The sequence below is a fragment of the Dendrobates tinctorius genome, unplaced genomic scaffold (assembly GCF_039654945.1).
Source record: "Dendrobates tinctorius isolate UK_male_01 unplaced genomic scaffold, ASM3965494v1 ptg000028l, whole genome shotgun sequence".
In the NCBI taxonomy this organism is placed as follows: domain Eukaryota; kingdom Metazoa; phylum Chordata; class Amphibia; order Anura; family Dendrobatidae; genus Dendrobates; species Dendrobates tinctorius.
Genome location: NW_027361696.1, coordinates 79,290,545 through 79,307,100, shown reverse-complemented (window position 1 = coordinate 79,307,100; position 16,556 = coordinate 79,290,545). Strand labels below are relative to the sequence as shown.

The following is a 16,556-nucleotide window of genomic DNA, read 5'->3' as shown; positions in this document are numbered from 1 at the left end:
AAGACTCGCAACGTTGCAATTTACCTCTTATTGAAAATCAAGAAAAGAAGAATTTTTAATCCTTTTGTTTACTGCTCATAGATTATCGTCCACCTCTCCTATCATTGGTGGCTGGTTTTCCAGGCAAGGAGCGCAATGCTTACAAGCTCTTTGCTATAGACAGATCTGGACAGATTTCTACATCCAGCCAGCTTCAGTGTAACTATTCTTCTCTGATGCTACAGAGGTAAAGCTGCCACTGTAAGGACCACTACAGAACACACAACTTGTGACGGCTGCTCAGCCATGCCAGAACTGTTAATCTTCAGGAGCATACCGCTCCCACCAGGCACGAAGTCAGGAGGCTAGGGAGTTCTGTGCTCCTGAAGATTGAACGCAAAAATAAATCTTTAATAATAAAAAAATCTAAAAATATTACAGCAAAACCCATGAACACCGATGAAAATTGTTACATTTCCTGAAAATGTTCTTTTGCCAGAAAGTGGATTGTATCTAGCCTCATGTGCAGGGCAGAGCTGACCCCAGTGTGCCTACATATCATGCTCTATGTTGAAGATCTGTCAGACTGGATGTTAAACTGAGGATTTGTTCTTGTAAAATGCTCTTTTTAAGATTGTGGAAGGCTTTCAAAAAGGATTATTAAGAATTATAAAGAATGATTTGGACTTTCAAAGTCTACTGACCCAGTTAAAAGAGACCCATCAAATTTTGATCAGTGGATCCATCCACTGTGAATCTCATGTCCTTCTTTGTTCTAATTTGTACCCCATTCTCTATCTGCATAAATATTGTCTACATTTGAGGGATATTACACAGCAAGCCCAGGATTGTTTTGGTCCACAAGCCAAAATGGTACCCAACCTGGGCTGTCCGGCTCGAGACCCTTTAGATTTTCTGGACTGAGTGGACTAATGATAACCATTTCATATGTTAGAATCCAGGGTTAATGGTAAAATAGATTTTTTGGGGGAAGGAAAGGAGTTACGAGGCATTGCCTAATATACAAACTGTTGCTCACCTGTCCTGGCTCCAGTGCCAGGCTTTGCTCCTTTCTCCTATGGCCAGCTCCCTCTGGTAACCCAACAAGTATCTTTGATGTCATCACCCAAAGCTTTTTTAAAGTCATATCAGGCAGCCATTAGTTTGCTTGTCCATTTGCAGTCCGGCATACCTCGCTGTCTTCGTCTTTGCTAATCCATGTGCTATCCGGCAAGTTCACTGCTGCTGCATCATCACCTCCAGTCCATACTGCTCACCCTGACCTCCATCTTACAGAATCCATGTCACCAGGTAAGTCCGTTCAAACAATTTTTTGTCAGATTGCTCTCTTTTGAGGAAGTGAACACATTAGGCCTCTTGTATGTGACAAATCTATTTGTATAGACTGTGTAGATTTTTACAGAGACTTTATACAGCTTAGTGTACTGCATTCCCCTAAGTATATGGCAACAAAAGGTGCTGGAAACTCCAGTGCTTTGAAAGCTTTGCCTTAGAGAGACCTTGCTGATACAGTACAACTATCTTGTGTCTTATTGCTGCGCTCAGTGATACCCTGGTGTATGACCTGAGATCGTCTTCTACAACCTCACCTTTATAGCAGAATATAACTGTTCCTTACCCAGTTTTAAGCCTACTACACTGCTGTTTCTGCTAACAACATGCGAAAAAGATGATCATTATCACGTTTGGTATAATTGGTTACTCATGAACCTGACTATAAACCTACAAAATCCAAGACTTTGTGCAAGTGTACCTAGAAGAATTGATGCTATTCTGAAGGGAAAAGACGGTCACAGTGAATATTGATGTGATTTGAATTTCTCTTCCAGTCATTCACTTTGCATTTGGTTAATTGCTAAAAATATACTATTAACCCTTCTATTTTTTAAACCATTCTTTGCAGCATTTTTCCTGATTTTTTTAGATGACTTTGGGTTTTCATACTCACTTCCCCTTGAGAAAGCCGAGGCGAAACGCGCGTCGGGGTTGAGCGCGGTATCCTCCCTGCATTTATATTCCCTTATGGGTAAGTGGCATGAGCAATAAGGATATTTGGTATGATCCCAGAACTGATCGATATATTCTTTTGAGCCAGCAATTGTTTATATAAATCTTAGCATCATGCTATATATAACACCCGGTCCTTTTTAGGTATATAGAGACATTGTCTCTGGATAAGTTGCACAATACGTTTTGGTGCTTAGACTAAGCTTCATACTTGTAACATATGGTGCTTTGGCCTGCTGTCACTTTATATATAGGGATGTTTACTGTGCGCTACACTGGGATTATTCCTTGTATATCTACCTCTATTATGTGTTTATAAAAGTCTGATATTGTTTTAAGATGTGTTAATAAAGATTTTTCATTTTTCTTATCTGAGTAATGTCTGATAACTCCTTGTCCCAGCATGTTCTCTCATCATTACTAGAGAGCTACAGGTTGGAGACCACTGATCTAGAAAATACTACAGACTGAAAAAAGTTATATCCTCAGACAAATAATGTTTCCTACCTGTTCCAAATGGATGTGAATTGTAGTCCAAATTCCCAGCTTCAATGTGATCCATCTTGCAAGGAAATATCCAGCTGTGGCCGTAGGGTAAGGAAATATCCAGCGGTGGCCGTAGGGTCAGGAAATATCCAGCAGTGGCCGTAGGGTCAGAAAATATCTAGCTGCGACCATAGGGTCAGGAAAATTCTGGCAATTCCTTCAGTTCCTTGTATAGTTCAGTAAAGTCACAAATAAGGAAGCTGTACCAGAGTCAATGTGTCACCTCAGTGAAAGTGGCGGGTTAATGATTTATCGCTGGTATTTATAAGGCTTATAAAACAGGGTTGGCCCCTGAGTGACATCCTCAGGACTGCCGAGAAGACTTACTAACAGTTATTGGAGGAGATGGAGGAAAAAAAAAAGTGGTCGAGCGAGAATCAGGATTAGGTGTGATACAATGTAAATGTACCAGGGTGCCAACCAGTGACCTAGAGACGAAGCCAAACACAACCAACTGCACAGACAGCTCTGAACATCCTGGATTCATCTACATCCCTCTACAATTTGGTGACAATGTGCTCTCAGAAAACTGTCTGACAACTAATGCTGCTGTAATTACTGCTCAGGGATTGTCAGACAGCTTTTTCCACACCCGTGAAAGGCCAGTTTGCCTTACTCATGTATCAATGCTTCCTTCTGAAACTTTCATGGCAGCCATTTTTCATTGCTCTTATGTAAACTCTCCAAAAACTTCTCACAAATTTGGAGTTTCACTCCAGAACTCTCCAAAAACTCATTTAAAAGCACTCAGTGTGAACACACGCTACTAGAAAACCACCACTTGGGTTTTTCAAAGTATCACCTGTGAAAAATTATGCTTTCAAGCTTCCATTTCTGGACTTCATTGGATTCCCAGGACGTTGGACCTGCATGGTTTTTTTTAACAAATTGGCTAACCAGGGAAAGTGTCGGGGGGGAGGGGTTATTCTAAAGTACAGCTAGCTAGTACAGCCATGAGTCTTCTTGGGAATAATGCAACAAGTTTTTCACACCTGGATTTGGGGATCCTCTGCCATTCTTTCTTGCAGATCCTCTCCAGTTCCGTCAGGTTGGATCGTGAACGTTGGTGGACAGCCATTTTCAGGTCTCTCCAGAGATGCTCTATTGGGTTTAGGTTAAGGCTCTGGCTGGGCCACTCAAGAATGGTCACAGAGTTGTTCCGAAGCCAGTCCTTTGCTATTTTAACTGTGTGCTTAGGGTCATTGTCTTGGTGAACCTTTGGAAATTTCGGTTGTCCAGAATACTCTGGAAGGGGTTTTCATCCAGGATATCTCTGTACTTGGCTGCATTCAGGTTTCCTTCAATGGCAACCAGTCATCCTGTCCCTGCAGCTGAAAAACACCCCCATAGCATGATGCTGCCACCACCATGTTTCACTTTTGGGATTGTATTGGGCAGGTGATGAGCAGTGCCTGGTTTTCTCCACACATACCGCCTTCAAATATCACGAAAAAGGACTATCTTTGTCTCATCAGACCAGATAATCTTATTTCTCATAGTCTGGGAGTCCTTCATGTGTTTTTTTAGCAAACTCTATGCGGGCTTTCATATGTCTTGCACTGAGGAGAGGCTTCCGTCGGACCACTCTGCCATAAAGGCCCGACTGGTGGAGGGCAGCAGTGATAGTTGACTATGTGGAATGCAGCAATGGAATTATTTTTTTTAATTTATTTAATGGGGTTTAATAAATGTTCGTTAGAGAATCCCTGCATGTGTTGTGGATGTCGAACAGCCACGGGACAAGCAGCCGCGAGGACTCGAACATATTATTTGAGCACACTGAAGACAATTGGATAGCACCTGAGCCCGACAGGCAATAAATATGTACAGATATAAAGTTATAAACTATAACTACAAATGTATACAATTATCAGCTAAGAAAGATAAAAGAATCCACAAGAAAATAACATTTTAGCACCACTAGCTACATACCGTATAATGACTGTAGAGCCGTGTGCAGAAGGCTGGCGAGACGACGGTGTCATATTATGGCTTGGGGGGGGTATGGTTATACACTGACCTGCGCAGGGAAGAAAACTAGATCCATCAGATGCGGAAGCAGCTTCTCTATAACCTGGAAGGACGCAGCCATGGTTTTTTTTTAACAGTATTTTTTTTATTTTCACAAAATCTATCCTAATGTAGGGCTTATTTTTACACTTTTTTTTAATGCCATGACTTTAGGTATTATTTACCTTTTTGGGTAGTAATCAGCAATAGGTAAGATTTTCGTTTTGTTTTTAAGGTGTCAACTATGAAGAACAAGTGACATACCTGGATTTTGCAAATTATTAACCATAACTAATCTTTTTCTACTTTTTTTTGCCTTCAATCCCAGTCCGATCTTCCAAAAGCTACATACATATATATACACACACATATATATATATATATACACATATATATATATATAGATAGATAGTTGTGGCCAAAAGTATTGACACCCCTGCAATTCTGTCAGATAATACTCAGTTTCTTCCTGAAAATGATTGCAAACACAAATTCTTTGGTATTATTATCTTCATTTAATTTGTCTTAAATGAAAAATCACAAAAGAGAATGAAGCAAAAAGCAAAACATTGATCATTTCACAGAAAACTCCAAAAATGGGCCAGACAAAAGTATTGGCACCCTCAGCCTAATACTTGATTGCACAACCTTTAGCCAAAATAACTGCGACCAACCGCTTCCGGTAACCATCAATGAGTTTCTTACAATGCTCTGCTGGAATTTTAGACCATTCTTCTTTGGCAAACTGCTCCAGGTCCCTGATATTTGAAGGGTGCCTTCTCCAAACTGCCATTTTTAGATCTCTCCACAGGTGTTCTATGGGATTCAGGTCTGGACTCATTACTGGCCACCTTACAAGTCTCCAGTGCTTTCTCTCAAACCATTTCCTAGTGATTTTTGAAGTGTGTTTTGGGTCATTGTCCTGCTGGAAGACCCATGACCTCTGAGGGAGACCCAGATTTCTCACACTGGGCCCTACATTATGCTGCAAAATTTGTTGGTAGTCTTCTGACTTCATAATGCCATGCACACAGTCAAGCAGTCCAGTGCCAGAGGCAGCAAAGCAACCCCAAAACATCAGGGAACCTCCGCCATGTTTGACTGTAGGGACCGTGGTCTTTTCTTTGAATGACTCTTTTTCTCCTGTAAACTTTGTTGATGCCTTTGCCCAAAAAGCTCTACTTTTATCTCATCTGACCAGAGAACATTCTTTCAAAACGTTTTAGGCTTTTTTAGGTAAGTTTTGGCAAACTCCAGCCTGGCTTTTTTATGTCTCGGGGTAAGAAGTGGGGTATTCCTGGGTCTCCTACCATACAGTCCCTTTTCATTCAGACGCCGACGGATAGTACGGGTTGACACTGTTGTACCCTCGGACTGCAGGGCAGCTTGAACTTGTTTGGATGTTAGTCAAGGTTCTTTATCCAACATCAGCACAATCTTGTGTTGTCAATTTTTCTTTTCCGTCCACATCTAGGGAGGTTAGCCACAGTGCCATGGGCATTAAACTTCTTGATGACACTGCGCACGGTAGACACAGGAACATTCAGGTCTTTGGAGATGGACTTGTAGCCTTGAGATTGCTCATGCTTCCTCACAATTTGGTTTCTCAAGTCCTCAGACAGTTCTTTGGTCTTCTTTCTTTTCTCCATGCTCAATGTGGTACACACAAGGACACAGGACAGAGGTTGAGTCAGCTTTAATCCATGTCAACTGGCTGCAAGTGTGATTTAGCTATTGCCAAAACCTGTTAGGTGCTACAGGTAAGTTACAGGTGCTGTTAATTACACAAATTAGAGAAGCATCACATGATTTTTCGAACAGTGCCAATACTTTTGTCCACCCTCTTTTTTATGTTTGGTGTGGAATTATATCCAATTTGGATTTAGGACAATTCTTTTTGTGTTTTTTCATTTAAGACAAATTAAATGAAGATAATAATACCAAAGAATTTGTGTTTGCAATCATTTTCAGGAAGAAAAATTGCAGGGGTGTCAATACTTTTGGCCACAACTGTAGATATATAAAATATAAGAAACAACAGCACAGGCAAAAATAGGATGCAAAGCCTCCCAGGCACGTACCAGTCCTTGTAAATAGAAATAAAAAAAAATGGAGGCAGCACACCATATGAAATTTTAGAAAGAAGTGTTATTTAATAGCCCATATGGCGATGTTTCGGTCTTGAGTGCAGACCTTTCTCAAGCTTGAGAAAGGTCTGCACTCAAGACCATGGGCTATTAAATAACACTTCTTTCTATAATTTCATATGTTGTGCTGCCTCCATTTTTTTTTATTTATATACTGTATATATATATATATATATACATATATATACACACACACACTGCTCAAAAAAATAAAGGGAACACTTAAACAACAGAATATATGTTAGGCTGGCGGAACGCACCAAATAATAGAATGATAATGAGGTGCGCTTGCAGCCTGGGGTACACCTTGCAGAGAGGGTATACTGCTGCTAGGTAATGGAGGAGTTCTATCTGAGCACCGGCTGGCCCGGTGTGTATAGGAGCGAACTCTATTTCTTCACAGAGCCGCTGTAAGTAAAGCCGGAGCATGTTAACCTCACAGGACTCGACTAGGGGAGCACTGCTATACAGTCACAAGACCCTGCCCCAGAGACAAGGGAAAGCGTCCCTCTAGACCAGCAGCGCTCGGCACAATTGCGCTGAGAGCGAGACGCGCAAGTGTTCACGACGCCTCACTGGCATGCGCCACTAATTGCACAAGGTTGGGCTAAACCGCGTACAACTTGCGCATGGCGCTGCACTGGCGGGTGCTGACTTGGCGCGAAATGGCAGTGCCTTGTACAGGATGACACCACCGGACGCTAGTGTGTGACAATGCTATAAGCACAGTGGCAGAGAGATAGCCACCCATTGCGCTGACTCAGGTACCCTAACACATGCATATCAAAGGAGGGGAGTAATACAATGAGTCATTCACCATATTCATGCATCCATCATCACACATACCAATAACATAATGAGTCTATACTAGCGCATGGCTTGATGGTCCAATCCGAGCTGGAGAAGGACCTGAGCATGTGACCTCCAAGCTCCAATGAGAGATCGTCCCACTGGCATGCTCAGTGGATCGAAAGGAGGACTTAGTCCCTGGAGTAGCTCGCTGCTGACCAGCATGCATTGCTATAGCTGGACCAGAGGTAGCAGCAGCAACCAAACTCACAGTGCTAGTCTGAGCAGAGCGCCGGGATCGACGAGTCTGCTGAGCAGGCTCCACTGCGGCCGGAGAGGAATGGGAGACCGACGCCTAACAATATAACTCCAAGTAAATCAAACTGTCCACTTAGTAAGCAACACTGATTGACAGTCAATTTCACGTGCTGGTGTGCAAATGGAATAGACAACAGATGGCAATTATCAAGACACCCTCAAGAAAGAAGTGTTTTTGCAGGTGGGGACCACAGACCACATCTCAGTACCAATGCTTTCTGGCTGATGTTTTGGTCACATTTTAATGATGGTTGTGCTTTCACACTCGTGGTAGCATGAGACGGACTCTACAACCCACACAAGTGGCTCAGGTAGCGCAGCTCATTCAGGATGGCACATCAATGCGAACTGTGGCAAAGTTTGCTGTGTCTGTCAGCGTAGTGTCCAGAGGCTGGAGACAGACCAGTACACCAGGAGACGTGGAGGGGGCCGTAGTAGGGCAACAACCCAGCAGCAGGACCGCTACCTCAGCCTTTGTCCAAGGAGGAATAGGCGGAGCGCTGCCAGAGCCCTGCAAAATGACCTCCAGTAGGCCACAAATGTGCATGTGTCTGCACAAACGGTTAGAAACCAACTCCATGAGGATGCCCGATGTCCACAGATGGGGGTTGTGCTCACAGCCTAACACAGCACAACCACCATTCAAAAGTGACCAAAACATCAGCCAGAAAGCATTGGTACTGAGATGTGGTCTGTGGTCCCCACCTGCAGAACCACTCCTTTATTGAGGGTGTCTTGATAACTGCCAATAATTTCCATCTGTTGTCTATTCCATTTGCACAACAGCATGTGAAATTAATTGTCAGTGTTGCTTCCTAAGTGCAGTTTGATTTCACAGAAGTTTGATTTACTTGGAGTTATATTCTGTTGTTTAAGTGCTCCCTTTATTTTTTTTGAGCAGTATATTATTTTTTGCACCACCATAGCCATTTGAAGGCTTTTTAATGACACCATTCACATTTTCTATGTTTTCTACTGAGAAATGGGGAGAAAAAAAAAATCTTTGATAGGTGAAATAATAGCAAAAAATGCCATTCCACCATTGTTACTTGAGTTTCGCCGTTAGGGCTCTTTCAGATGTTCGTGATAATCGGTCCGATGTTAGATCGCAATGCACGGACTGGCCGCACATCTGACCCGAGCGTGATAGCTTCACACATTTCTATGAGACGGTCACGCTCAGGATAGATGTACATTGCAATCTGACATCAGAACGATTGTCACATACATCTGATAGAGCCTTGTACAGTAAAAATGACCTGATAAATTTTATTTTGCAGATCAGTGCAATTATAGCGGTCAAGTTTACATTTTTTTTGTGTTACAGAAAGGTTTAATTTTCAGAGACCCATAACTTTATTTGTCCATCGACGGTACTTTATGAGGCTTCTTATTTTTGGAGGTGAGATTCTGGTATTTTTTTCCCCTCAATTTTTTTTTCATTTTTAAATTTCTCAACGGAGACTTCAACCCTTTGATTGTTTCTTACAGTGCATTGCACTTCAATATGTATTTATTCCTGTATTGTACAGCTTTATAGGGTTATAGTTATATATGGTCACGGAGACACCAGGGGGAGGGGGGAACCCACAGATCCCACCTATTTGTCTGGGGACACATCTCCGCTGCCTCCAATCGTCAGGTCAATTACAAACTTGACTGATGAGTGATGGACAAGGCCGCTTCCAGTTATTGAGGAACTCACAGTGAGCGTATGGTATATAACATTTTGAGGCTATCGCTTGGCAACTCGGAGTTTCAACTCCTTCCATAAGGTTTCTATGGGATTAAGGTCTGGAGACTGGCTAGGCCACTCCATGACCTTAATGTGATTCTTTTTGAGCCACTCCTTTGTTGCCTTTGCTGTATGTTTTGGGTCATTGTCACTAACCATTTTTAATGTCATGGTGGAGGGAAGGAGGTTGTCACTCAGGATTTTACTGTACATGGCTCTATCCATTCTCCCATTGATGCGGTGAAGTAATCCTATGCCCTTAGCAGAGAAACACCGCCAAAAACATTGTTTCCACCTCCATACGTGACAGTGTTATTTGGGTCACAGGCAGCATTTTTCTTCCTCCAAACACAGCGATTGCAGTTAATGCCAAAGAGCTCAATTTTTGTCTCATCTGATCACAGCACCTTCTCCCAATCACTCACAGAATCATCCAGGTTTTCATTGTCAAACTTCAGATGGGCCTGCACATGTCCCTTCTTGAGCAGGGGGACCTTGTGAGCACTGCAGGATTTTAAACCTTTACAGCATAATGTGTTAATGGTTTTCTTGGTGACTGTGGTCCCAGCTGCCTTGAGATCATTAAGTTCCTTCTGAGTAGTTTTAGGCTGATCTCTCACCTTCCTCATGTTCAAGGACACTCCACGAGATGAGATTTAGCATGGTGCCCCAGAATGATGTCGATTGACAGTCGTTTTGTATTTCTTCCATTTTCTTACTATTGAACCAACAGTTTTCTCCTTCTCACCCATTCCAGCTTTGTGCAGGTCTATGATTTTTTTTGCCTTGACATCCTTAGACGGCTCATTGGTCTTGCCCATGTTGTAGAGGTTAGAGTCTAACTGATTGAGTCTGTTGCCAGGAGTCTTTTTTATAGAGGTGACTATGTAAGACAGCTATCTTTAATGAAGGTAATGAGTTGATTAGGATTGTCTAACAGGTCTGTAAGAGTCAGCACTCTTAATGGTTGCTAGGGGATCAAATACTGCAAAAAGCAAATAAATTTATACAATGTGATTGTCTGGATGTTAATTTTTGATATTACATCTCTCAATGTTAAAGTTAACCTACCCTGAAAATTATAGACTGTTCATGTCTTTGTCAGTGGGCAAACTTACAAAATCAGCAAGGGATCAAATACTTATTTCCCCCACTGTATATACCCCGGTACTGCGAACTCAACAATAACAAAAAAGGAACCACTACTAGCTACCACCACCAATCGCTTATACAAGCCGATTGGACATCTGTAGTGTATAGCTGCAGTGGTGTCATCCACAGAACAAGAGGAACAGAGCTACCGTCTTTCCCCGAATATAAGACACCCCCGAATGTAAGACGTACTAGGGGAATAATGGGGGATGCCTAATGTAAGACATCCCCCGTTTATAAGACATAGCGGATCAGCGGTGCCCCGAAAGTAAGACGTTGTGCGGTACCGGTATAATGCATTAGGTTTAACATACCGGTACCGGTGCCTGTGTCCCCCTGTGTCCCCCGGGCAGAAGTCAGGGCCTCTCTGATTGGCCCAGCGGCTTCTGTGAGCCCGCCCGCCGGCCGCCGCCCTGACGTCACCGCTCATTGGCCAGTGTCCCCCTGCACGAGGAAGAAGAAGCCTGCCCTGCCCAGTCCCGCACCGCAGAGGAATCGCCATCCGGTAAGCAATGGCTGTGGGATACTGTACCATACCGTAATGGCAGGCTGTGGGATACTGTACAATGGCAGGCTGTGGGATACTGTACAATAATGGCAGGCTGTGGGATACTGTACAATGGCAGGCTGTGGGATACTGCACAATGGCAGGCTGTGGGATTTTTTTCTAATATAAGACATACCCCGAAAGTAAGACATAGTGGGACTTTTGGGGGTCAAAAGAATGTAAGACACTGTCTTATATTCGGGGAAACACGGTTTACATTTTATACATTTAATCTGAAAAGGTAGGCAGGGTTTATAAAAATATAAAGACGGGAATAAAACAATACTGTATATACAATTACATAAAGTGAAAAGGAATAACGAAAGAGAAGTACTAAACGTGATGTCACAGAAATGGCTCAGAGCTTAGCGGAGGGAGGTACTCCTTAACCCGTTAATCCCATATGACGTACTATCCCGTCCATGTGCCCTGGGACTTAATTCCCAGGGATGGGATAGTACGTCATAGTGATCAGCGGCGCCCACGTGGTGAGCGCCGCTGATCGCGGCCGGGTGTCAGCTGATTATCACAGCTGACACCCGGCACAATGTGTCAGGGGCGGTCACGGACCGCCCCCGACACGTTAAACCCTTGCACACCGCGATCAAACACGATCGCGGTGTACCGGGGGTTAAAGTGAAGCATCGGCAGGGAGGGGGCTCCCTCCGTGCTTCCCTGAGCCTCCCACAGCAGCGCAATGTGCAGCACTGCTGCGGGGGGCTCCTTCCCTGCAGGCCCCCGAATCCAAGATGGCGACGGGGACCTTCGGGGGCCTGCAGGGAGCCGGCTTCCTCAGTGCCTGCAAAGCGCAGGAACGAGGAAGCCTGCTGATCTGTCACAGTGATCTGTGATGTGACAGATCAGCAATCTGTCACAGGACAGTGATGTCCCACCTGGGACAATGTAATAAAGTAAAAAAAAAAAAATCGCCAAATAAATTAGAAAAAAATAAAAAAATATCCCCCCAATAAATTCATTTTTTGGAAATAAAAAAACAAAACAATAAAAGTACACATATTTGGTATCGCCGCGTCCGTAACGACCTGCCCTATAAAACTGTCCCATTAGTTAACCCCTTTAGCGAACCCCTTATAAAATAAAAAACGAAGCAAAAAAATAATGATTTATTATCATACCGCCGAGCAAAAAGTGCAATAACACGCAATCAAAAAGACGCATACAAATATCCATGGTACCGCTGGAAACGTCATCTTGTCCCGCAAAAAACGAGCTGCCATACAGCATCATGAGCGAAAAAATAAAAAAGTTATAGCTCGCAGAATAAAGCGATGCAAAAATAATTATTTTTTATATAAAATAGTTTTCATTGCATAAAACCGACAAAACAAAAAAACGACCTGAATGAGGTATCACTGTAACTGTACTGAACCGAAGAATAAAACCGCTTTATCAATTTTATCGCACGCGGAACGGTGTAAACGCACCCCCCCAAAAGAAATTCATGAAACGCTGGATTTTGTTCATTCTGCGTCCCAAAAATCGGAATAAAAAGCGATCAAAAAATGTCACGTGCCCGAAAATGGTACCAATAAAAATGTCAACTCGTCCCGCAAAAAATAAGACCTCACATGACTCGGTGGGTCAAAATACGGAAAAATTATAGCTCTCAATATGTGGTGATGCAAAAACTATTTTTACAATAAAAAGCGTCTTTTAGCATGTGACAGCCGCCAGACATAAAAACCCGCCATAAATAGTAAATCAAACCCCCCGTTATCACCCCCTTAGGGAAAAATAATAAAATTAAAAGAAAATGTATTTATTTTCATTTTCCCATTAGGGTTAGGGCCAGGGCTAGGGTTAGGGCTAGGGCTAGGGCTGAGATTAGGGTTAGGGGTGTGTTGGGGTTGGGTTGGAGTTAGAATTGGGGGCTTCCACTGTTTGGGCACATCAGGTGCTCTCCAAATGCAACATGGCGTCTGATCTCATTTCCAGCCAATTCTGAGTTGAAAAAGTCAAATGGTGGTCCTTCCCTTCCAAGCTCTGCCATGTGCCCAAACAGTGTTTTACCCCCACATATGGGGTATCAGCCTACTCAGGACAAATTGCAAAACAACTTTTGGGGTCCAATTTCTCCTGTTACCCTTAGGAAAATAAAAAATTGGAGGCAAAAATATCATTTTTGTGGAAAAAATTATTTTTTTATTTTCACGCCTGGGCGTTATAAACTTCTGTGAAGCACTTGGGGGTTCAAAGTGCTCACCACACATCTAGATAAGTTCCGTGGGGGGTCTAGTTTCCAAAATGGGGACACTTGTGGGGAGTTTCAATAGTTTAGGTACATCAGGGGCTCTCCAAACGCACGACACCCGCAGACCATTCCATCAAAGTCTGCATTCCAAAACGTCACTACTTCCCTTCCGAGACCCGACGTGTGCCCATACAGTAGTTTTCTCCCACATATGGGGTATCAGCGTACTCAGGACAAATTGGACAACAACTTTTGGGGTCCATTTTCTCCTGTTACCCTTGGGAAAATAAAAAAATTGGGGACTAATTGATCATGTTTGTGGAAAAAATACGATTTTTTTATTTTCATGCCCGGACATTATAAACTTCTGTGAAGCCCTTGGGGGTTCAAAGTGCTCACCACACATCTAGATAAGTTCCTTAGGGGGTCTAGTTTCCAAAATGGGGTTATTTGTGGGGGTTTCCACTGTTTAGGTACATTAGGGTGTTGTGAGTTCATTTTTCCCTTCACCATTGAGGTCTGATAAACTCCCTCCTCTGGTGAAGGAAGGTAGTGAGGCTGATTACCAAACACCTGGGCAGCTAGATGATGACTGGGTGGCCGGAATTGAGGACTGGATATAAGGCTGCCGACGCCCTTCTTCCTGGCTGGTGATTTTCCTGCTGGATTCTTGGAGACCAGTCTGATTCCTGCATCTCAAAGCTAAGTTTTTCTGCTCTGCTTTGTACTCTTCAGTTTTGTTTTTGTTTTGCCTTGTTTTTTGGGAGTTCTGCCATCCCCGGCCGGGGGTGAGCTGAATTCCATTTTTGTCTCTGATCTGTTGATCTTTTGCTCTGTCTTCAGAATATACCCGAGTGCTGATATAGTCTTTTGAAGCCTAGCGACTTCAGGGCCTGTTTTTCCCATCAGTCGGTTGGCTCATTTTGATAGGGTTTTTGCGGATGGCAGACAGCAGCTTTCCTATCCTGTCCTATGTAGTTAGCTTGGGCCCCATCATTTGCTCAACCTATCTTTCTATCTGTGTTAGTGTTTTCATCTTGCTTCACCGTCATTATATGTTGGGGGCTGCCTATTGCTTTGGGGTCTGCTCTGGGGCAGTTTAGTTTTTCCCCTTTCTGTCTTTAGGCTATGTAGTTCTCCGGCTGTGATCGAGGGGTCTAGGGCACCGTAGGAACCCCCCACGGCTACTGCTAGTTGTTGTGGATAGGTCCAGGGGTCTGCAATCTGATAGCTGCCAACCTCTCTGGTTTTTCTGGACTTAGCTGGTATTTTGTTCTTTCCTCCTTCGGTGACTCATCATAACATTAGGGGCTCTCCAAAGGCAACATGACACCCACAGACCATTCCATCAGTCTGCATTCCAAAACGTCACTACTTCCCTTCCGAGCCCCGACGTGTGCCCATACAGTAGTTTTCTCCCACATATGGAGTGTCAGCGTACTCAGGACAAATTGGACAAAAACTTTTGGGGTCCAATTTCTCCTGTTACCCTTGGGAAAATAAAATATTGGGGACTAAAAGATCATGTTTGTGGAAAAAATATTTTTTTATTTTCACGCCCAGGCGTTATAAACTTCTGTGAAGCACTGGAGGGGTCAAAGTGCTCACCACACATCTAGATAAGTTCCTTGGGGGGGTCTAGTTTCCAAAATGGTGTCATTTGTGGGGGGTTTCCACTGTTTTGGTACATCAGGGGCTTTCCAATCGCGACATGGTGTCCGATCTCAATTCCAGCCAAAAACGTAAAATGGCGCTGCTTCCCTTCCGAGCTCTGCCATACGCCCAAATAGTGGTTTACCCCCACATATGGGATAACAGCGTACTCAGGACAAATTGCACAATAACTTTTAGGGTCCTGTTACCTTTGGGAAAATAAAAATTGGGGGTGAAAAGATCATTTTTGTTGAAAAAAATATGATTTTTTAATTGTACCGCTGTACGTTATAAGCTTCTGTTAAGCCCTTGTGGGTTCAAAGCTCTCACCACATATCTAGATAAGTTCCTTGGGGGGGGTTTAGTTTCCAAAATGGGGTCACTTGTGGGGGGTTTCCACTGTTTAGGTACATCAGGGGCTCTCCAAACGTGACATGGCGTCCGATCTGAATTCCAGCCAATTTTGCATTGAAAAAGTCAAACATCGCTCCTTCCCTTCTGAGCTCAGCCATGCGCCGAAACAGTGGTTCCCCCCCACATATCAGGTATCAGCGTACTCAGGCCAAATTGCACAATACATTTTGCAGTCCAATTTCTCCTGTTACCCTTGGTAAAATAAAAAAAATTGAACCTGAAGTATTATTTTGTGAAAAAAAGTTAAATGTTCATTTTTTTTTAAATATTCAAAAAATTCCTGTGACGCACCTAAAGGGTTAATAAACTTCTTGAATGTGGTTTTGAGCACCTTAAGGGGTGCAGTTTGTAGAATGGTGTCACTTTTGGGTATTTTCTATCATATAGACCCCTCAAAGTGGCTTCAAAAATGATGTGGTCCGTAAAAATAAAATGGTGTTGCAAAGATGAGAAATCGCTGGTCAATTTTTAACCCTTATAACTTCCTAACAAAAAAAAATTTTGGTTCCAAAATTGTGCTGATGTAAAGTAAACATGTGGGAAATGTTATTTATCAAGTTTTTTGTGTGCCGTATCTCTGTGATTTAAGGGCATAAAAATTCAAAGTTGGAAAATTGCGAAATTTTCAAAATTTTCGACAAATTTCCGTTTTTTTCACAAATAAACGCAAGTTATTTGAATGAAATTTTACCACTAACATGAAGTACAATATGTCACGAGAAAACAGTGTCAGAATCACCGGGATCCATGGAAGCGTTTCAGAGTTATTACCTCATAAAGCGACAGTGGTAAGAATTGTAAAAATTGGCCCGGTCATGAACATGCAAACCACCCTTAGGGCTTAAGGGGTTAAAAAAAAAATGGACAGAACTACAGAAAGCTGTACCTTCCAGAACTGACAAAATACACAAACCTAACTTCTGCTTTTTATTAGATCAAGGTTACACCCACATACATCTTCTTGGTGAGCTCATATGGGGGCTGATTGTGGAATGTTCTAGGTTGTTTAGAATTGTATGAGATCCC

The 16,556-nt window shown here is 42.9% G+C and overlaps 1 protein-coding gene across 2 annotated transcripts in view; it reads right to left on the bottom strand.

Annotated features, from left to right (window-relative positions):
* Positions 1-2,775, bottom strand: part of TMC4 (transmembrane channel like 4) — a 67,359-nt gene extending 64,584 nt beyond the window's left edge. For both annotated transcript variants that reach the window (XM_073571035.1, XM_073571036.1), the window contains exon 1: positions 2,515-2,775. In XM_073571035.1, coding sequence (XP_073427136.1) covers positions 2,515-2,569 — 55 coding nt within the window. In that variant the 5' untranslated portion in view covers positions 2,570-2,775. The remainder of the gene's footprint in view (positions 1-2,514) is intronic.
* Positions 2,776-16,556: the final 13,781 nt, after the last annotated feature.